General features: G+C 47.9%; 1 protein-coding gene across 1 annotated transcript in view; it reads right to left on the reverse strand.

Annotated features, from left to right (window-relative positions):
- FBXO42 (F-box protein 42) overlaps nt 1-20265 on the reverse strand; it is a 46338-nt gene extending 26073 nt beyond the window's left edge. Inside the window, exons 1-3 of the mRNA XM_082069774.1 lie at nt 20141-20265; nt 6208-6474; nt 3875-3991 (exon numbers count right to left, since the gene is read on the reverse strand). Of these exons, the coding sequence (XP_081925900.1) occupies nt 3875-3991; nt 6208-6457 (367 nt within the window). The 5' untranslated portion in view covers nt 6458-6474; nt 20141-20265. The remainder of the gene's footprint in view (nt 1-3874; nt 3992-6207; nt 6475-20140) is intronic.
- Between the last annotated feature and the right edge of the window lie 3218 nt (nt 20266-23483).

Consider the following 23483-nt stretch of genomic DNA (forward strand, 5'->3'; position numbering starts at 1 on the left):
CCAGTCCGACCATAACCCACCCCTGGCACTGCCCCATGTCCTGAGAACCTCGTGTCCGTCTGTCCAGCCCTCCAGGGATGGTGACTCCAGCACTGCCCTGGGCAGCCTGTTCCAATGCCCCACAGCCCTTTGGGGAAGAAATTGTTCCCCAGATCCAACCTCAACCTCCCCTGGTGCAACTTGAGGCCGTTTCCTCTGCTCCTTGTGCTTGTTCCTGGGGAGCAGAGCCCGACCCCCCTGGCTCCAAGCTCCTTTCAGGCAGTTGTGCAATTAAAACCCTGTGCAAAGCAACGCTGCGGTTTTTCTACTTTAACCTTTCTCAAAAGGTTTAGTTGCCTTCGACATCTAATCCCTACCTAACCCACAGCAGTTTTAGAGCCTCCTGCCTCCTCCCCAGGCCAAGCCCTTGGCAAGCGCTGCGTTCACACAACCCCACAGCTCATTTATTATTTTTGAGGGGAGGTGGCTGCATTCCTCTCCTCTATTTGGATTTAAAACAAAAACCCCAGGCCAGCCAGCCAGGCACCGTGATGTCCCCATGCCACGGATTTTAATCCTAGACCAAAATAATTTCAACTGCATTTTCCTGCTTCTTCACAAACCGTTTTGAGCTTCTGAAGCTGAGGAAGATGGATCAGTTTGGATAAAATATTAGGGAAAAAAAAGAAGTGTACAAGTGGAAATTCAAGTTTATATCAGCCTTGCAACAGTGTAGAATAAATCGGGGAGGAGGGTGTGAGTCTTCGGTGCCTTTAGCTCTTTTTTGGGTGGAAAACAGTGCATGGATTTAAAACAAACAGAACAAAACAACCCCAGACTAAAGTCCTGATAAAATTCAGCTTCGGTATTGCAGACACAGCATATCTTTGGAACTGGAAATGACGAAAATAAATGTTTCTGAAGCTTGGAGACACTGATACCCCCGTGGAGCGCACAGCCAGCTTGTTTGGAACGCAGCCCCGTTTCCCCTCCACACTGCACGACAAAGCACCAGAGACCGCCACGAGTCACCGAAAGAAAGATCCCCCGGGAAGGGAAAACCGAACGCAAACCGCGTGCCCTCTGCAATAATTAAGGGGGCATTGACTTTTGAAATTGCGAGTGCATCAAATAAAGTGACCTGTCCAAGTTCAAAGGTCGCAAAAAGGGGGAATAAAAGTCAGTTTGGCTATTGAAATCCCTCGGGGGGTGGGTTTTGGGGTAACCTCTCCGCACCCAGCACCACTGATTACACCACAAGTTGTGGCACGATCAAAATGCACCAGACCCCAGAAAGCCCAACTTTGGGGTAAGAAAAACCCCACATTTATTCTCTGAAATACTATTTTCCTGTGTCTTGCAGCGCGGGGACTCAGCGCAGCCAAACAGCAGCGGTATCTTGAGCAAAGTTGGGTAATTTGAAGAGCCAGAGCTCTAATAAAAAAGCAGCCCGTCCTGTAAAACAAACAGCATTCCAGCTTTTACCTCTCCCTCGCCTCTCAGGGTAAACCCACCAAATCGCTTTAATTACTCATCACGCTGGAGCCGCGTTCCCCAGACTGCACGGAAAAAATAATAATCGCTATTTAAACTTAGTCATTCTGCCATCAAAGGATCGATATTCCTGGCGCAACGGTCGCATTCCTGCGCCTTCTGCCATCGCTTTCCGATTGCGGCCGGTTATTTAACCACATGAGTCATCACCCTGCTATGAGATTCGTAGCTTCGTACGTTAGGGCTTAAAAAAGAATTAGATGACTGCAAATATTATACCTGGTGCTCAGCTCTAAAACCCCCGCGTGGAGTTTTTCCCCCAGCAAACTCGTAGGTTTAGATCCAAAAATTACAAGCGGCGTTTTTGATATTTTATGATGTTCTGCAGCTTTGGTCAAATCAGTTAGAAAACCTCCAGCTCATCCATAAAGTTCATTATCAGTCATATGATCAAAGACTTTGCCAAATGCTCCCTCCCCACGAGATAACAATAACTTCCATTAATTATTCCTTATCGAACTGTTTTCCCAATACTCCCTCAGAACTGATAGGTGATGTAGTGACCTCCAATGATTTAAAATCCTCTCGCTTGTCCTTTTATGCTCCGTGTGAGCATTTCTGGGATATTTCTAATAAATCTCATACCATTTCTTTGATGCCGGTTACCATCATCTGTTGACTTCAAACAACTCGTGCTTGGTAGATGACGTCTTCATATAAAACCTGGCAAATCACTCACTTTTTAACTAAAAAAGGGGATTGTGAATCCTCCCTCACTCCCTCCTGCTCTTACTTCACCCAGCTCACCACATCTTAGAATTTCAGGTCACAGCCTTACAGATTCCATTTGAATTTTTGCTTTTGATGAGTTGTAGCTTGGGTTTAACACCCGAATCTACCCACAAACACTTTGTTGTAGGGAAAGCAGATACCGCAGATCTGGAGAAATCACTTTAAGTCGGCAAACAAGTTAATCCACATCAGCTTTCTGTGCATAAAGTGCAATAATAACGCTTCTGTAGCAACCGAGGGCTGATGGGAGCCAAGGCACTGTCAAATAGGAGGTTAATACAGATTACACACTCAGAGGGCAGTGGCTTTAGTAAAACAACGAATTTTGGATTGAGGAAGCCCCCTTGGGCAGCACAATAAATTCAAGAGCACGCAGCGAGTCCCTGGTGTGATATTTGGGCCGTTTTCAGGTAATTTCTAGCTAGCCAGTTGCAAAAAGGCTGCAAAAATTGCCGGGAAAAATCCATGTAAATCATTAATAAGCACTTCACTAACACGCCTACTTAAAAACGAGCTGCGAACGGTGGTGCCTTTTTGATTTTTTAGGAGGACAAGGGAATCTTTGAAGAGTACGATGACTTTGCCAGAGCTTCCCGCAGCGGCTCCTGGACTTGTCTTGGCAGGAGCCTGCGCATCGGTTGCTTCATGAATTATTACTCAGGAACGATGTAAAGTGGATGCCTGCTCGCTCTTGGGATCGCACGGCTCGTCCCGTGTTTATTTACCTTCAGAAACAACTGAAATTTGCTCCCTGGCAGAGCCACCACTTCCCCGAGGGCTCAGACCCACCAAAAAAGCCACAAGAACTGAATTTCTGTCCTATTTGACCACGTCGCCGGGCAGAGCGGGCTGAGGCCGCTCCATGCTGTTGAAGTGCAAATAACACGTTTTATTTAAGTGTCTTTCCCTCAACGGGAACATTTTTGCTGTTCTCTTCCAGAAACTTGGAAGCAGGGCAAAAATTCACCCACAGGTTAAGCAGCATTGTCGACTGAATCGCTACTTCTATCAGCAAATACGCTTCTCTAAATGCTTCTCACGTGCAGCTCCGTGTTTTATTTTGAAGACGTGCTCGGCCTCCTCATGACTGTATTTCTCCCATACGAAGATGACGTGCTGTGAAAGCAGCCAGCGTACGTCCCCGAGCGTGCAAACTCATCAGCTTGGATGCTAACGACTCGAGTCTAGTGGCTAAGTGAGGTTTTAGCAAAGGGGACACAAAGCTCAGACTAGATGAGGAACTGCGGAAAGGCGCCTGTGCGTAAGATTTGCAAAACCAGAACGCAAAAATCCTACCCAAGCTCTGATTCATTAACATTCCCAAGGAGCAAGGAGCCAATAACCACCACGAGCTGCTACCGAACCACTATTTTAGTGCAAAGCGCATGGTTTGGCAGAACCACGTTTAACACCGATCGGCCGAAACTGCTGCAGAGATGGGGACTTGCGATGCTGCTCGATCCCAAGTGACACAGAATAAACCCCTCGTTTGGAGGTTCTCAATGCTGCTCGATCCCAAGCGACGCAGCGTAAACCCCTCGTTTGCAGGTTCCCGTTGCAAATCGGAGCTGGAAAGGGGCGATCAGAGCTTTTCCCGGCAGGTACTTACTGTGCGAGAAGCGCTGCGTGATGGGGGTGCCGGGGTAGGGGTACGTGCGACTCTCCCACTGGATGTTTCCTTCTTGCACCGCTTTGATAAAGCCGTGATAACACTGATGGGCCACACCTAGGGGAAAAAATAAACCAAAAAAACACGATGTCAGCAAAATTTGGGGCATGTCACGAACAAACTGCGTGCACAGCAGCCTGACAGCAATTATAATGTATTTAGATTAGAAATATTCAGGTGGAGATTCAGAGGATTAAAGAGAATAAACGGGGACTGTGCAAATCGGCAATGTTCGCTGAACTGATTCGCTGCATTTCCGATATCCATTGGCTCTGGCTTAGTAAAGCAAAGCTTTAGTGAAAGATAAGCGCGAGTGATGCCTTTGCAAAGCTGCTTTTCAGCCTCCTCTGCTGCCCCCTCATCGCACTCCCAAAGGAGCCGCTGCCCTTCCCTTAATGGACCTTAGAGGGCAAATAATGAGGAATAATGAATTAAGAGCTCAGGAGCACAGGAGCCTAAAATAAACACGAGAGGAGACACTGGTGATCAAAGTCAGCGTGGTTTAGGTGAAAATATTCCTCCTTAGCCGCGTGAGGGACAGGATCTGGCTGACAACAGAGCAGGGCAGCTCCAGCACTGTGATTAATTCTCCGTACGGACAACACGTGTCTGCGTTTGTGGCGAGAGGGGCCAGAGATGGGTCCGGGTGGTAAAAAGAAAGGGTCTGGTGAAGATTTACAACCGCAGATGCTCAGTGGCATCCGCTAAGCTATGGGGATGCCACAACCTGCCAAGATTTTTTCCTGAGGATTTGCCTGTTGAAAACCCCATGCCAGGAAGACCTCCAGCAAGAAATCAAATCACACTTTGGGATAGAAAGCAGGAAGGTTTTATTTTATTTTATTTTTAAATGAAGCCTAGGGTCCTCAAGCAGCTGGTCCCCAAGAAGCACATGGGAAATGTAACCCGAACTATAGGATTTTGTAGCAGATGCATCCTGACAAACAGGAAAAATCAGCCAGAAGAAAACAAATCAAGCGTTTACCACAAGTGACCTCTCTGCTTTGTGGCAAGTTGGCGATTACACTCCCTTTTATTTTACTATAATTGCTGCAAAAATGGCAGGGAGCACCATTGAGACTCGGACAACTCGGGCTCCTCATCCCTCCCCTCCGGGGATGTTTCCCACAGTTTTTGGGGTGAATCACCAGGCGCTCCCTCGCTCCAGCTGCATCCTTTGCGTCTCTTAAGGACACTCCAGGAACAAGTATGCATGAGAAAGTGCAGCCGAGTGGTGACTCAAGGGCTGCGGACGCTTGAAAACCCTTTAAAACAGGGGCGCGGGCTGGTGCTGACCCAAAATTATGCAAAAAAATGAGTGATTTTGTGCAACGCTCGCCGTGTTTTCTTTCACCTGGGCAAGGCAGAAAATGCCTGGAATCTGAGTGATGCTTTCACATGTGCAGGGAAGTCCACAAATGAGACATCACACCACTCACCTGCCACAGGCGTTTCTCATCCGACACCCGCTCGGTGTTTTCCGTAAGGAACAAGTTACCCCCGCGCCTCGTTTTCTACAGATTTCACTGTGGTCTCCTCCCAAATTGCATGTTTTTTAATGATGCTCGTAATCAAAACGTGGGTCCCCAACAGAAACCATCCAATGTATTAAAAAAATACCAAAGCAGAGAGTTTTGCTTGTATCCTCATCCAAATCTTACCTATTTAGTTGTTGTACCATCTATATTTAGCATTAAAATATCCCCATGAGCCTTCAGAATTAATGTTGCATGGAGGCAAAGTATCTGTATCTCAGGGCTACTCTTTCAGGAAGTCTGAATACGTAGATCTCTATTAATGTAGATTTTATATACCACTTATCTCCAGCAGAGCTGTAAGAACCAGGCATGGGTTTGTTGCCAGCCAAAAGCGTAAGCTTCAGGAACGTTAATTACCGAGCAAGATGCAAACGAAGCGCAATTAGAGCCGCATCAGACACGGGATGCCGGTGTCTGTGTGGTGGAAACGCGAACGCAAGGTCAACAGCACATGGGGAGCGTTTAAAAGCAACGTGAGCAGCTCTGTCATGGGGGTTTTGGGGTTTCACTCTTTTATACTTCAAAAAAAGCAGAGTGGCTTAATTCTGCGTCGTTAGTAGCAATGCCTTGAGCAGAGGAAGTGACCTGAGGGCTGGAGTTATTTTTCTGGCATTCTACAAGTATCAAACTTCTGAGTATGATGGGAAAACAGCAGGTGAGGCTAAACCAAAGCTGGGATACAAATCTGCATTCCCACAATTAAAACACAAGTACTCTAATGACAGCTGTTTGTACCTTTGATTAGTCGATACCACTGTTTGCAGACAAGGGCGGCGGTTTTGTGCTCCTGATAGGGCGAAAGGAAGGAGAGGATATATTCCAAAACCTCTTCTGGCAGCTCCAACATCGATCTGTTGTGCCTGGTCTCCTCGATCTCCAGCTCAGCGTGCGGCTCATCGTCTTGCTCCATTGTCCCTTCCACCGTGGTGTCTTCTGGATCCACGGCCATGAAACCATCATCTTCGCTGTCCGAGGAGCTGGCCATGGCATTCCACTTCACAGCTTCACCGAGCAGGGGAAAAAACAGACAACAATAAGGTCACAAAGGAAATTAAAAGCATCAGAAATGCCTCTGCATCGAGCTCTGCCCCAAAGTGCGAGTTGAGGATGTGGTTTGCGCAAAGCTTTGATTTGAAGGATGCCGCACGCAATTTCGGAACGAGGCGTCCTCCATCAGCGCAACGTTTGCCCAGAATGTTTCTTCACCTCTCGCAGCCCTACAATTGCCTACGGGCGGTACTAGAGAGAGGAAAATAATCAACCTGCCGGAGGAATTCCAGCCCTTCCAAGAGGAGAAGGTGTCACGGCGCCGTGCTGGTGGTCGCAGCTGGTTTGTGGTGATGGGGAAAGGGATCCCCACCGGATCGAGAGCAACCCAAGGCGAGCCGGGATGGGAGCGACAGCTTTGCAGCCCCTCCTCCCCTGCGAAACCAGTTTGGCCAGCGGGTCTGCTTTACCCCAAGCAACTTCTCAACAAAAAATCCCTGTCCCATTCTCCCTTAACACCCCCTTTTTAAAAACAAAAAATTAAATATTTGCACATAAGGTGAAAAAAGAAACAACCCCCACAGGATTTACTGCTGATGAAAGGCTGGAATAGTGAATATTCTATCTCCAGCTATTCAGAACATCTTAAGTGGAAGGTAACATACTGATGACAGGAATATATCACGCAATAAATCCATCTTAACGAGCGGCTGTGTCCGGTTGGGCCAGCTGGCACGGCCTGCAGTTAAACCCATGCCCATCGCTGCAAAACAAATCCCTGGACTCTATTTTCCAGGAAGCAGCCGACCTGTTTCGGGGACCGTCGTGGTATTTTTTCCCTTCCATCATCACTGGGTGAAGACCAAGGGAAGCGACTGTTCCATGATTATACCTGCACCAATAGCTCAAACCAAAACAACTCACCAGGATGAGACGAGACACAGCTTTTTGTCCAATATATAAGTTAAATACCACCATGTAGGTCATAAACTATAGTAACTTATTTTTACCGAGCTCTTAGTATCGCAGAAAAACCGCCTGGAAGGAATTGAAGGGAATAAATGAAACTGTGATAAGCTCCCAGCAATGCAAACTCTACCATCTTTCCCAGCTAAACCCAGGCTGTTCCCATCCTGAGAGCCATGGGAATAGCGGAGACGCGGAGCAGAAAATTTTGCCATGACAACTAATTCATGCTCAGAAAAATGACGTTCGACAGCATTACTCTCCGCTTTTGTCAGGTTCCCCGATGAAGCAGCTTCAGAAAATCCATGGGGCTGTCAATCTCGGGTGGAAACCACAAGAAAATGAGAGTTATCAGCCTAACAGATGCTCGGCACGTTTTCCCCATGTCACAAATCCTTCTCATAGTCAATGTTGTGACAGGGAAAGGCTGAAACCCAAACGCTTCGACACCAGCAAACTGCATTACGCAGCAGACAACGTGCAAATTCCCCCAGATTAAGAGCTGTACTAAAAAAAATACTTAAAAGCCAGAAGGTTGGGTCTTTTCCAGGCAAAAGCACCTACGGTTGTGAAGTGGAAGTGCTGATTTCCACCTCAACATGGAAAGGCTCCTGAATTCCAACCTCGGGACGTGGTTTTGCTGGAGGGTCGGTCCTCTTCTCGCAGTTTGGGAAAACAGAGCGGTTTCACACCCTAAAAACGTGCTGGAAAATCAAACCGAAGCGCGTTTCATTTCCAAGCGGCTCAGGTACACGGGGACGCCCGCGGGTGACAACGCCGACCATACGCCTCGGCTCGACGGGTTCGCAAGGGGCATCTGTTGTGGTTTGAAGGTTTAGAAGCCAAGATCATGTGTGTTTCTCAACAGCTTTTATTTACCCTTTAAATCGTGGCCAAAACCTGCTGGAGGAATCCAGCTGAGAAGCGCAGGAGGGAACGCCTGGCTAGCAAAGGTTTTTGGTTGATTTTTCAATTATTAAATTCTCATTTTGCTTCTTTGGAGCAGACTTGGGGAGTAACACAACACAGCAGGTTAATCCCAGGCACAAAACAGCTTTGGGGTTAGAAAAACATCTTTAAAGCCTATTGTAAAAAGGCAGGAGGAGCAGGGAAACCCCCTCCCAACAGCACGTGGGGGTGGAGAAGCTGCGCCGAGTGTCGTCTGGTCTCACCAGACCACTTGGTAATATTCTATTCAAACGCATCTACTTTGCTAGATCCTCATTTTCTAAACATTTGAGCTCAAGAAAGTTTTCACACCCATGCTATGTTATTTTTCTAAGGGAAAATAAGCCCAGCGAGAAACTCGACTCCCAAAAGGCAAGTTGCTGTCAAAATAACCCTTCAAGCTTGACCTGCCATGAACGCAGACTCTGCCCTTATGGCACGGGAATAACCACCCCTGGATGGCAAAACAGCCAAAGCCCCGGCCTATAACCCGGCTCCGACATCAAGAAAGGAACAATAAACCCAGGGAGTCGGTGACAAGAGAGCGAAAGCATCCCCAGCTCCTATTACCCATTATTCAGCAGATGCAAGGGAGAAAAATCCCATTGCAGTGTTTTTACTCATTATCTGATGAGCAGAACGGAGCGTTTCAGTCCCGTTTGCATTGGGGGGGATGCAGAAGGTGCTTTCTCACTCATCCTGGCTCTCCAGGCGCTCTCTGCTTGCACCGAGCTGGGTGTCAGTGTGCACACAGGCTAAACGAGAGCTCAAAAAGCCGCAGTAAAGGGATTTAAGCAGTTGTATCTATTCCAAAAGTAGGTGTAATTCAATTAACTCACTAGGACGGATCAAGGAGTCCCTTTTCTGCCCCTTTTCTGCTCAGACACGTCGCTGCGAAGGCCAACACGAGCTCCTCAAAGCACCACCTTATATTTTACACCATCCTGCTCTTGAAGAATCGCTTTTATATTCCGGCAGCAGGAATGTTTCACAGCATTCAGAAATCAGCCCGAAGCACCGGTGAGGGGGAATCGCTGCTTAAAATAAAACATAAAGCAACGCTCGGAGGGCCATGGAAACAGAGCTCTGCCGATCAAATCTGCATCTCTGCCAGCTGGCGAAACATTTGATAACTCCTTTCTGAGCGCTTCAATCTTCCCCTTCACCCCTCCCGAAATTATTTAAGAACTGGCTATTTATTCTGCATAAGTTAATTACTCGCTGCAGCGGAACAAACGGATGAAAAATGTTAAATGCAGAAAAATGCCACCAGGTTTAAGGACTTTTTGAATCCCGGTAGCGACGCTGGGCGCTGATCCTGCAAAACGCCTCTGGATATAAGACTTTCCTACCTGCAGGTACCTTTCCTGGTCGCACGGAGCCCAGTTCATCGGTGGTTCCCATCCCGAGTTCCCTGTTCTTCTCAGCTGTGTTAAGGGCTTGAATTCACAGGCTTTTGGACTTGGCTTTTCTTCTCTTATGAAAAAACTAAAGTCAACAGTTTTTAGGCAAAAAAAAAAAGCCTCCAAGGGAAAGTTCTTGAATGAAAATAAGAGGCCGTGTAATAGTCCTGAGTCAGAGCGTGTTAGTCATAAGGGAATGCTCGTTTTCGCACGCCGCAAAAAACCCTCTCGCCGAACATAATTGTTAAAGTGATGTTCTCACCCAGGGAAAGAAATAGAATTTAAAACAAAATGCTAAAGGTGTATAAAAGGTCCCAGCCCTGGTTGGTTGTTTGGGCTGGAAGGAGAAGGGGACTCTGCAGAACAAAGTTCTCTGTATTTGGAAGGATTATTTTGCAGCTGTGCCATCAAGGACTTAGTGGCAGCTTCCCCCTCTCTAATTCATTTTTCCCTCCTACCAGTTGCCCTGCAAAAGCCCTGAGCCCTTTTCTAGCGATATAAGAGGGAAAATAAAGCATTATTTCCTAAGTAGAAGCACCTTATTTTGTAAAAATAAGGGAGTGAAAGGTCTGATGGAGCCATGGGATTCAGGATCCATGCCGTGGAACAAAAAGATGCTCCCAGTCCTCCAAACTGCCCCATTTGAAAGATCAGCTGTTCAATGAGTCTGACAATGGGGGGAAAAAGCAGATTTTAGTCAAAAAGTAAGAAAACAAAGGCTGCGGGAAGCGGAAGGATGAGCAATATCCCGTCTGTGCTGCCGTCGAGCACCGTGCCCATCGAACGGGTGAGACCTCGGCGACACCTGCACCGCGTTTTGCTTCTTATCCCGGCAAAACAGGCGATTCCAAGTTCTTTGAAGCGCAGCTTTTCCCTTCGGCTGCCTCTCGATAGGAAATTGCAGGGCTTTTTTCTCTCATATGAAACCCAGCTTCACCCATGGAAAGAACAGTTGCCCATATTCCATCCACAAGTTTGAAAATCCAAACAGAAAACTTCCAGTCTGACCTCCCTGCCACGTGTTTCAAGTGTTAAACTGATAATTTTTATATAGATTTCAGAGAGAAATTCAAAATTACGTGAGTGTATTTTACAGTGCCACGTAACATATAATAAAACAGCACGGTTACGACTGAATTTTAATTGGTATTATTGTAATAAAAAGGTTTAGAGTTACCAGAAATCCCTCACAGCCCAATAATGAGTTGACCCTCAGCTCTTCCATATTCCTGCTCATTTTTTATTCTACTCTTTCCAAATAAAACCCCTAAAGTACTAATGTAACATTGTGCAGCAAGATTTATCGCACAAACAGCACAGCAACCTGAAACTAAATTCTGCTCATCCATCTTCCCACAAAAGCACTGAAAATAAGAAAAACAGAGCTTTATTCTGGATTTATTGTCTATTTATTGAGTTTAGTGATGCCACACTTCAGGTGTACGCTGCAAAACCCGGCATTTGGACTCGCTAATGGAATAAACGGGACGAAAACCTCAGAATCGGCCTAAAAGCTTCATAAAATATTAACAAATCAAGAATCAAACAATGAAGGTACCACATAACCCTGTGTCCTGGGTTTGTTATAAAACAAGTTTCTCTCTTAGTGAATTTGCCTGTCAGCTAAAGCTTCATATCAGCTACATTTTCCTGGTGAACCAGATCCATGTTTTGGTGAACATAGCAATGGAATGTGAGGTTGTTGATAAGCATGGATGGACATCTCGCCGAGGGACAACGAGAAACAGGCGACCAAGAAACTGACCAACTGAGTATAACATCCCATTCACATGATACTTCATATAAAGCGGGAGATCACGAGGATCTCGTCCCTTTTCCTTATGGCGACATTAGGAGAGGACCTTGTGAGTCATCCCTGTGAACTGAGGCCAGTGACAGACTGAATCCAGCTCCGCTTGGCTGCAGAGTCCAGTCCAGGACTTCGGGTGCCGGCTCTGCAGTTGCTGGGACTTTCAAGATTGGTTTTGTATATTTTGTATTATTTTCTCTATTTTATCAGTAGCATTAGTAAAACATTTTCAATTTTTCCAACTCTCCTCTCTCTGTCCTTTCCCTCCCAATCGCCTGTCCTGAGTGGGAAGTGGGGAGAGGGGCTGGAGAGGGAAACGGGGGGAGAGGAGGTTAACAATACACCTGCCAGGGTTTTATTGTCACCCCGCAATCCAAACCCTCGACACCCTGCAGAAAGCCGCTAAACAAGCCAAGATCCCCCAAACCTCCCAAATGAATCTGTAAGAAATGGGATTTAGTGACTTCCCAGTTTCATTTGACCGGATTATTACCCTTAAATGAGTTTAAGTTGTCTAAAACTTTTTGAAATCTGGCACTTACAGCACAGAAGCAGCTGTTGTTTTACTTATTTAGGTACTTCTTGAGCTCACATGTGTGCTGGTGGCCAACAAACCCCAAATTTAACCATGCTGGGCATTAAATAAATTTATTCTCTGATTCAAAAGCTGATCTGATGGGCCGGGCATCATGTGGCAACATATTATTTGGGTTTCCCGGAGCAAAATTCCGGCTTCCACGCGCACGTTTCCAACTTTGCAACCTCAGTAATCGCTTTGAAATGAAGCCGAAAGTTAATAAGTCTGAAAAATCAACCCCTAGCTGGGGTTCTCAGAGTGCATAAAGGTGATTTTGGTAACTCAGACCCAAATTTTGCCTCTTTCGAAAACTGTTCTGCTCGGGTGCAGGAATCAGCTGGACCGTACATAAGTTTGCTCTTAAAATATATCCCTTCTATTGAAATCACCCTAAATGTTGTAGGGCTGTCAATAAACAGGATTTGGGGCTCACAAACTCCCTCTACCGGCTCCCTGCAAGCTGTTAATTACAATTATTCGTGCCTGAGCTTCTTCTAGCAAAAGCAATAATTATGATTCATTTTGAAATGAAGGCGGAACTGCATGCTGGCCAGAAAACAAGAACGATCCCTAAACATGCAAATACAAGGCTTTGAGACATCAAAAATAGAGGATTTGACGGGAAGATGTGCAGATGCTTCTGTTATACGCTACAAACAGCTTGCACAGCGGCTTTCTGGATCAAATGTGATTTCCAGTACCTACCCAAACCTCCTCAGGATGATTTATCCACAAGAACCCCTGTTTGACAACCATCCTGGGGATAATTATCACCTTCGTTATGGAAGCGCAGTAGGTCTGGAGCTCATGGCAGCACTTGGAAAGGTGCAGCTAAATACATTATCTTGAGGACAGTGTATAAAAGCAACACAGTGCTCCTCAGTTTCCACTGATGTCTCTTAAACCTCTCAAAGCCGCTAAAATCAGCTAATGTGTAGATAAGTTTCAGGCAAACGAAAGCAAATTTACAGTTGAACTGCGAGGAAAACACGCGCTACGGATCTAAAAGCCAGCCCAGGATGACTGGATGAAAAATAAAGTGGAAAACAGCAATACAGAAACATAATTTCTGGATTTACATTTCCATATGGCCCAATGTTCAATGTCCAAACATACCAGAAAACCTACTCAGGCAAAATAATGAACCAGAAATATCTTAGAGAAGGGTTGGCTAACAAAACTAGGAGCTACCCCAATGCAATCGAATCCACCTACTGCAGCAAAACAGGCAGCTGGGGAAGCAGAGAAATAGCATTTCCTACCCTGGCATCGCTGCTGGTCCAGCCTGCGCTGTCTGCTGCGATCGGACTGGGGCCTTTTCCTTTTCCTCCACGGATTTGGAGTTTTCTTGATTTCTACGGCATCTTTCTTCTCCCTTTTGCATCCCATGAAACTTTACAGAATCGTAGAATGTCCTGAGTTGGAAGGACCAAAGACCATCGACTCCAACTCCCATCCGTGCACATGACAACCTCAAACTTGGGGGAACGCAGGATCTTTGAGATATTGATCCTTTCTTTGAATCAGGCAGAAAGGGGCAATGGCATCAGGAATTGGTGCGAGAGGGAAAGCAAACTGCATAAGCCTTGTTTCCAAAAAAATAACCCTGGTAAAAGCCCATCGAGAGACAGGTACACACACTATTCCACGTAACCTCCTTTAGAAACTACCCACATTTTGATAAATAATCAGCGTTAACACCCACGCCACAGCGCTGGCCATGTAATTCAGGTAATATCTCGTTGAGCAGCAGGACAACCAGATGAAAATTTCCAACACTGTCGCAAAACTAAGGCTTAATGATTCGCTGCGGAAGAGAAGAACCAAGTTTTAACACTTGGGAAAATTAAGTTAAGCAAACACTAAGTCAAGGTCAGGGTTTACCAGAGGGACAGGCGCTCACATTTAAGCCTCTGGTTCCCCCCGTGATGTTGTCTTTGCTTTAGCACACACACAATGGAGGAGAGATGGGGAAGAACTTAATGTTTGCAACAGAACAACGTTATTTTGCAGTTGAGATTCACAAAGTGCAAGAAATATAAGTCCTGAGCAACCCTGAGATGTTTCATCTGAAGTGAAGAAGAGCTCAAGGGTACTGACTTTCAGGCCAAAAAGAGAAGGATGCGCTGGAAAAAGCCATTTATTGGTGTAGGCTCGGTAGCCAAAGTTGAATTTCAATCGATATCCCCAGCTTTTAGACAGATTGCTGACTCGCAGCAGCGTGCTGATGCAATGTTTTTATCTTTGTTAGCAAGCAGGGTACCGAGATATCTCATACCACCTTGACATGGACATTATCAGCGGATCAGCGTTGCAAATGATGCTGTTCTCTTGATCTTAACCCCCAGCAGATGAGCCGCTCAGCTGTAACGTGTATCGTGTGTCTAACGCGATAAAATGCGAGTTTGCCATGTCCACTCGTCTCATTGCGTCGAATAAACTTGTGTGCCACCTTCAAACTAATTGGTGTAATTCCCAGTGCAAAACCTGCCAACACCAGAGTTAACCGTTCAGCAAATACTGCCCAGGGTTGGATTGCACCAAAAAGAATTTAAAGGTACATCTGCTTGCTAAACGGCGACTGCAACAATGGTGGAAGAAAAAAAAAGGAGGTTTTATTGATATATACACACCTGGCTGGAAAATCCTCTGGCCATGTAGCACGTACCAGCCCAGCACAACCTTAAATGTCTTCACATGACAAAAGTGCAGCATCGCTTCGATCCTAAGTGCCACAGCAGTAATTAACCTTATTTTATAGGTAAAGGACCAATAATTAACCCTATTTTATAGATAAAGGAACAACAGCACCAAGAAAGCGAGGTCAGGCAGTCCTCAACAGCACTGGGATGACAATACCACAAGTTTTTGGGTCCCCTGACCTGCGCTGAAGAAACGAGGCCACAGTTCAGATGGATATACAGATAGGGTCAAGAGCTCTGCTTTATTTTTGATGGGCAAGTTGGAAACGAAGATGCGCTAATCGAAATGTGAAAGGGTGACGGAAAAGAGGACGATTTATGAAAAGGACAGATTAAATGCAATTCCACTTAAATTTCACAAGAGCTGGAGTTTGAACCACTCAACAGGCTGGAAGAGGATTTGCTGCTGGTTCCACACATTTTGAGAATGCGCTTTCCTTTTTATAGGGTATTTTATTGCCCAGCTAATCAAAAAGGCAACGCACTGAGAAGGAAAAGCGGCGCAACTTGGGGATGTGTCACTGCTGAGAAAGGCGAGGATTATCTTTCTGTCTTATATGCCATATCTCAAGTCCAGTTGTTTAAGCGAGGCTTAAAAATATTAGGTATTAAATACTAAAAGACAAAAAAATACAAGTCAAATCCACACGATGTTAATAAACAAATAAAAATTCAGGAAAATTGTGCTAGTTTCAAATTCATCCGTACCTCTTAATGAAAATGTCAGCTTCCTGAGGTCTCCATTCGTTAACACCCCAAACGAGAGCACTCCTGCCACCACAACGGGGGCAAATGGGGCAAAACAGGTATTAGCACATATTATGAAACCCAGGGATGTCACAGCATCCAAGAATCATGTTTGGAGTGGGATAAAGTGTTTGGTTTTCTCGTTTAAGGTGTTTTGGGCAACTCTGGGTATCAGCGAAAGGGTCCAATGTGGATCCGATATCAGTGATAAGAAAAAGCAGAGATTCACTGAAAACGTTGGGACTTTTTGAGAGTTGTGCTTTTTTATCAGGCTTAGTAGCCCATACACACTTCCCTGAAAGCTCAGCAAGAGATAACGGCACCAAAGGGATTCGTGATCCTTCGGTAAAGCACAAATAAATCACTTGTATCATCGCAGGCTCTCCAGCGTGATAAAAACCCAGCCATAATGATTAATACATAACAGATTTCCCAATATAAAAAGCTGCCGGATGGATGGCTTCTTCCCACAGTCGCCCTGACTCCACAGCAAGATTTTTACATTCGTGAGCTGCTTTTTATCCAGAAAACCCCCCAAATCACTCAGCAAACGAGAAATGATCTTTTGCCCGCTGAAATGTGCCACTCGCAGACAGACCGTACAGTCAGTCACGGCATGAGCAATCATTTCTGCAGCTTCACGGGGAGCTTATGCCACAAAATATGGATTTTGCTGAGGTTATAATGTATTTTTGGCAGCGATTTGCAGCATTCAGCAACAGCCCATTGCTTTTACACCCCTGGTATGAAGCGGCAGGACACACTTCAGCATCATCCCTTCATAACCAGCTCAAATTAAAGCAGATTTTAACCAAAAATGACTCACCGTGGGGACCCGGGGTGTCCTTAAACACAACTCAAAGCACTAACGGGGCCGTCACGGCTGATCTGAGGTTTGCCAAGACCAGCATTCCCGCAGCACGTCAATATTAACCTAATGAGAAGCCCCAAATAAATTCAAGTAGCTCTACCAACTAACCTAAAACCTTCAAAAACCAGCATTATGCCAAAGTTTGCACAGGAACAGAACAAAATAAGCCAGACAAGGGTTTCAAAGTCAGTCTGAAGCAGATGAAGAGACACAGCCTCTCCAAGTCACAAATCACTGTTGCCTGAAATGCATTAAGTAGGGGGGAAACAAACATTTTAAATCTCAGACAGGTGTTTAGCTAGTAAAGATACATATTTTTTAAATTGCCATAGAAATGGGGAAGCAAATCCAGTCCACAGCACAGTCCCAATGTGAATTAATCAAAGCTCTAGAACACTTCTAGCTCTGGAAATAGCTCCTGAAGGCAAGGGCCACATTTTCTGCATCTTGCTCAAGTCAAGGCACAATTTTTGACGTGTATGTGTCACTCCCCTCTCCTTTCATCTAAGACACAAGAAAGAGATTTAACCTGAATTTCTGAACTACATCAAAAAGCTGCATTAGGCATTAAGGGCAGCACAGCCCAGGTATCTCGATGCATCTCTTGGGGATGCCACCAGCTGCAGTCAGTCTCACTCGGGTCAGAAATTCACTCTGAAAGGAGTTCTTACCTGCAGAAAAGCACATTATCAGAGCCAAAGTCCTCTTTTCACAGCCTTTTATCTCAATCTGGACCAAACCTGAGCCGAGCTCTGGCTCTAACACCTTTTACAAGCCCTCGCACGCGACGCCGCATTTCAAAATCCAAGGGCTTGGAGGCTTATTTACATTCAACATTCAGAAAATTTGCGAGGGCAAAGCCTGAATCAATGTTTTACAACAAAACCTGCTGTGACTACACACACGGGGGAAAAATCACTTCCCTGGGAGGCGCAGCTCTGTTTACACAGAGAGTGGGAAGCTTCTTCCAGCAGCACCCGCTCACATCCTGGGGAAGCGGCTGGAATTGGCAGCGGGTGAAGCAGCCCAAACCAAACGCCTCTTTCCAAGCCCCGAAAACAGACTTTTACAACTCAGTCGTGTGCTGGGAACGCATGGGGAACAGATCATCCCAGTCCTCCCACTCCAAAAGTACAGCTGGTGTCGCTCCTCCTGCTAAACGTGAAGATTATGTACATTAAATATCCTGAGAATAAGGACAAGACAGTCAAGCGCATCCCTGCAATCCTTGGATCAAATAACCCCCTCCAGAAAGTGCCTGATGCAGCAGCCTGTAATTAACACCGGCGGCTTGAAATCCCCAAGTCAAAGGTAACACACGTTCAACAGCAGCAATAAACCATCCCGATCTTTATACTGACCACAGGCAGGACAATAACACTTGTTTTGCAGGTGAGATTTCTTCTAGGGCTTCTCCATCAATCAAGCCTCCCAAAAAATTGAGTCCCAGAGACTGTAGAAAATTCAAAATTTAAAATCACACCTACTGCCTTTAAAAGTCCATGAGAGTAAAAGAACACAGGTTTGTAAAGCAGCGCAATAATAAAACCGTCGGGTGTCTTTCAAACCCAAGTGCTTCATTTGCCACGGTGAAAAAAACAAAACCAAAAAGATCTGTTTGGGCGGAGTCACCCACTGGTGAAAATACCAGGTAACACAGCAGGAAAATCACACACAAACATCTTCGCTGTGCGAAAACAACCGCTGGATGAGATTCTGATGCTTCTAGAAGCACGCATGGACAAAAACCCAGGTGAAGGGATTGAACCCGATGCACTAACAACCATATTTTCTCTTTTTACAACAGAGGGATGATCCTGCCCTGGAAATAGCCCAGAATCCTACTCCTTTCTGTCCTAATTCTGACACCAGGGAAACACCGACCCCAAGGGACACAACCTAAGGGAAAACCACCGATATTTGGCTTTTCTCTGGCATCAGCGTGAGGAAAAGGAAGGAGAGACGGTGATGGGAACGCACAGGGCGACGGAAATGAGGAAATTACGAGTCACTCTTAACTCTCGAATTAACCTCCAGCTCAGAGATTTGGCTCCCAAGCCCGGGCTGCGGCCGCTGCGTTGTGATACAAAGCGGTTCGTTAGGACATTGCAGCATTGTCGTCAATTTGAGGCTTCAGGAGGCCATTTGCCACCGATTCAGGCGTTGGGCTCCTTCACTATCAAAGGGTGGGGAGGGTAAATACATCGTTACACCCAGGTTACAAATTTAGGTCAGCAGCACCTCAAATGTCATTTATTTTAATTCACGTCCCCTTCAGTAAAGGGGAAGATCTGCAGCTTGTGACCTGCAGCACGAGCCATCAGTGATTTACGTGATTCTTAAAGCAAACGACACCCCCAGTGAGCAACCGGGTTATCCCCACATAACGAACCGACCCACCATACTGCAGACAAGCGTTTCGCTTTGCACGACTTCTCTTTTGTTCTTCCTCCAAGCATCCATCAGAGTTTAGGTTATGAAAAGCGACACGCCAAGGCTCTATTCCTGCACTCACAGCTCCTAAGAAACACCCTACCCGATTTGAAAACCCCAAACGGGCTGGAAACGAGACACTTCACTGCTCAAAGGCAGAGGTTTGGGCAGCATCTCGCAGGCAGGGTGAGATAATCCTCCCAAGCCGGAGCCCCTGCAGTGTCTGCTCAGCCCAGCCCCGCCGTGACAAAAAAATAATCACAAATAAAGCCATTATCAATCCACCGACATGAGACTACCAGCAAAGACAATGGGGGGTAACACCCCAAACCCTGTTGGGCTAATAAATACCATGCTTGCCACCACTCCTGATTTAATACAACGCTTTCGGAACCAAAACAAATATATGTACACACGTATACGGTGAGCAGCACGCGAGGAGCGGCCGCGGATGCGAGTCGAGATGTGGATTCACACAGAGTTATCTGGTGAACAACCGGAGACGGAGCCTCACCTTTGTTTTTATATGTATGAGACACGAGCCTTTGGGGCACCCACAGCCCCCTCCCAGCCAGCAGCACCCGGCCCCAACATTGATTTTATTTGGGGGGAAACTGAGGGTTTCTTGGGGGGAAACCTGGGTTTTTTGGGGGGAAAGCTGGGGGTTTTGAGAAGGGGGAACTTGTTTTTTTTGGGGTAGCAACCTGGGGGTTTTTGGGAGGAGAATCTGAGGTTTGGGGGGCAGGGGAACCTGGGATATTTTGGGGGGAAACTTGGGGTTTTTGGGGGGGAACCCTGGCGTTTGGGGGGGGAATCTTGTCGTTTTTTGGGGGGGAAACCTTAGCTTTACTTGGGGGGACCTGTTTTTTTTGGGGGGGACAGGGTTTGTGCACCCCCGGCACTGAGGAAGATTCTGGGGCTGCCTTCCCCTTGTCCCCCCCGGGGCCTCTCCCCCTCACAGGGACGAGCAGCCCTCGGGGGGATACAACACCCCGAGGGCTCTGCCCTCAAAAGAGACCCCCAAAAAAGAGATACGGGGAGAAAAGAGCGACTCAGCCCCACCCTCGGGCACCCAAACGGGGGGTCCCCTCCAGGCGAGGCCTGTCCCGCCCTGAGGGGCCTGAGGGGCCGGGCCCGCCGCCGCCGCCCCGCTCCCCCGGGAAGGGCCGCTGCCCACCCGCTGCTCCCACCCGTCCCCGCCGCCGGCACCACGAGGCCGCTCACCTGGCGCCGGAGCGCGGCCGCCGCGGCTGGGCCGAGCCCTCAGGGCTGCGGGTACCGGGGCCGCCGCGTCGCCCGGGTGACGGCCCCAACCGGCGCCGCCATCTTCCCTCCCCGCCGCCGCCGCTCCGGAGAGCACACTGCGCAGGCGCCGGCCAGCCCCCGCGTCACATGATCACAGAGAAGGGCGGGGAGATGAGGGTCACGTGGTGACGCGCGCCATGATGGGAAGGTCAATTCTCCGCCACTCTCCATGGCACTGAGCGTGTCCTCTGACGGGGGGAGGCCGCCATCTTTGGAGGGTCCCGTCGGGGGCACGCGTGCCGCTCCGCCGCCATGTTGGGAGAGACGAGCGAGCGAGCGAGGTCGCCATGTTGGGGAGGTCGCTGTGAGGAGAAGGTGGCAGGGCGGCTCCCGCTGCTCCCGGCCGCCTCACGGGCCTTGGCCACCGCCTTGCTCCTCGCCCCTTCCCGGGCTCTCCTCCTCAGCCACTCCCCGGAGAGCCACACCTGGGGACCCTCCCTTCCCACAGAAAGAGATTCCCCCTAATTCCCTCCCAGAGCCCTGCCATGTCCCTGTCTCTCCCCTGACAGACAGCAGGTGCCTGTGTCACCGCAGAGGTGAGGATGGGATGGAGCCCTCAGTGCTGCGGGTATGTACACCTGGGTCTGTGTTCTGACACACACCTGTGCTGCTGAGTCGTGTGGTGATGTATTGATGATTATTTTGAAAGTATGGCTTAACTGCTGGAGAGAGTCCAGCGCAGCCACCAAGATGCTGCAGGGAGTGGAGCATCTCCCGTGTGAGGAAAGGCTGAGGGAGCTGGGGCTCTGGAGCTGGACAAGAGGACACTGAGGGGGGACTCATTCCTGGGGATCAAGATGGAAAGGGGGAGTGTCAGGAGGATGGAGCCAGGCTCTTCTGGTGACAACCAGTGACAGGACAAGGGGCAATGGGTGCAACACAGGAGGTTCCACTTAAATTTGAGAAGAAACTTCTTTATGGTGAGGGTGGCAGAGCCTGGCCCAGGCTGCCCAGGGGGGTTGTGGAGTCTCCTTCTCTGCAGACATTCCAACCCGCCTGGACACCTTCCTGTGTAACCTCATCTGGGTGTTCCTGCTCCATGGGGGGATTGACCTGGATGAGCTTTCCAGGGCCCTTCAACCCCTGACACTCTGTGATGGCTGCAGAGGTGGAGGAATCCCTGTCCTGGGCACTGCCGAAGCCTGTAGGAAACCATTTACCATGCCAATAGAATAGGCCCAGGCAGGATTTCTCAGCTAAGCGTATTTTATTAATGATTTTGCAAGACCAGGTGTTCTACCTAAAGGCAGGCACATGGAATAGGGCAAAAAGCCCGTGCTTGTATCCCTTCCAAATCCTGGCTGCAATTTCCCTCCCTTGCTCCCCATTTGTTGGTACTGCGGGGTTTACAGACCATCCGACCCTGCCTCAGTTTGCCTCTCTTATTCATCAAATTCTAACAGCCCCATCCCGTTGCTGATTTATTTCAAATATCGATTCCTGACTCTCTGGCTACCTTTCCCCCTAGTTTAACTTTTTAAACTTTTAAATACAGTTATCAGTTTGCATTCCATTATTAGTTCAAAGCGATTTTGTTTTACATTAAGGATTCATAGTCTGATTGTCTCTCAGTCCTTCCCCCCGCACTGGGGTCAGGCACAAGGTCAGTTGTAAAAACAACATTCATCCTTCAATGGTTCCTTACAAGGCCAAACCTTGAATCCTGGGGTCAGTTTTGGGCCCCCCACGCCAAGAAAGGCCTTGAGGTGCTGGAGCGAGTTGAGAGAAGGGAACGGAGCTGGTGAGGGGCTGGAGCACAAGTGTGATGGAGCGGCTGAGGGACCTGGGGGGTTCAGCTGGAGAACAGGAGCTGAGGGGAGACCTTCTGATCTCTGAACTGCCTGAAAGGAGCTTGGAGCCAGGGGGGTCGGGCTCTGCTCCCCGGGAACAAGCGCCAGGAGCAGAGGAAACGGCCTCAAGTTGCGCCAGGGGAGGCTGAGGTTGGATGTGGGGAACAATTTCTTCCCCAAAGGGCTGTGGGGCATTGGAACAGGCTGCCCAGGGCAGTGCTGGAGTCACCATCCCTGGAGGGCTGGACAGACGGACATGAGGTTCTCAGGACATGGGGCAGGGACAGGGGTGGGGAATGGTTGGACTCTTGATCTTGAGGGGCTTTTCCAACCAAAATGACTCTATGACACTATTCCTGTGCAGAAGGAGCTGGGGAAGAAAGATCCCACCACCCTCTCTGTCTCTACAGACCGGCACCTACCCCAGGAGCTGCTCCTCAGCATCCCGGACATCGGCCCGGCCGAATCAGCTGCCCCAGGTGCCTCATGAAGGGCTGGAATCACCTGAAAGCAGACGTGCGATTAACCCATAAGTGTGCAAGTAACCCAGTGTTCACCCAGGTGTGTGCGTGTGAGCGTTAAGATCCCACTCCCCAAACATGTGCGTGGCTTTGTGGGACACTCAGTCTCGAACAGCAGCGCTGTGGCCAGGAATGGGATTTTTTAGGGCAAAACCGGCAGGACGGAGGGAAACATCCGGGAAAAATGACGCTGAACATGCCGCGGATTGAGCCAACAACGCCACGTGCTGCTCGTTTCCTTCTGGAAAGATCCCCGATGATGGGTTGGTTCAAATCTGAGGATATAAATCCCCCTCCCCACCCCATAAAAGCCCACGAGCAGCACTGCTTTTGATAAAATGCCCCCCAAAATTTGTCTGTGTGGGTGCCGGGTGGTTCCCTGCCCTGATTTTTGGGGCTTGGCAGAGTAGGGGGAGGCCCAGGGGGGCTGCAGAGGGACCGCAGCTTCTTTTAGCTGAAGTATTTATGTTTTTTTGTGTTTTTTTTAAGAAGTTTATCGCCATCTGCTGGCAAGCTGCCTCTCACAGGCGGGAAATTTTAAGGATTTAATGGCATTTTCTCTGACTCCCAGTCCGAACATTTGATTTTTCAGGATGTTTACTTCGGCAGTGAGCAGAATAAAGTGCAACCTTCACCCCAGGTGCATTATGAAACACTCAAAGCACAAAGTAATACACTGGCATGGTGAATATCCTTGCTGCAAGTAAATAAAACCAATAAATAAGTTTTATTTTGGGGGAGATTTAGCTGTTTTTAGAGGTTGGAGCTGCACTGGGGCCTCCTGCTCCACAGGGGCTTTATGAGTAGCTGAGTGTTTAGCTTAAAAGATACAAATTGAGGTAGTGGAAGGACACGTGGACTCTTTGATGCCCGCAGGAATGGCCAAGATTTGCTAAAAATGGGGCAGCTGCTTTTGTCAATAACCCCTGAATTTAGGAAAAAATTCCCCCA

This window comes from Streptopelia decaocto (genome assembly GCF_964273445.1).
Source record: "Streptopelia decaocto genome assembly, chromosome: 20".
Taxonomy (NCBI): Eukaryota; Metazoa; Chordata; class Aves; order Columbiformes; family Columbidae; genus Streptopelia; species Streptopelia decaocto.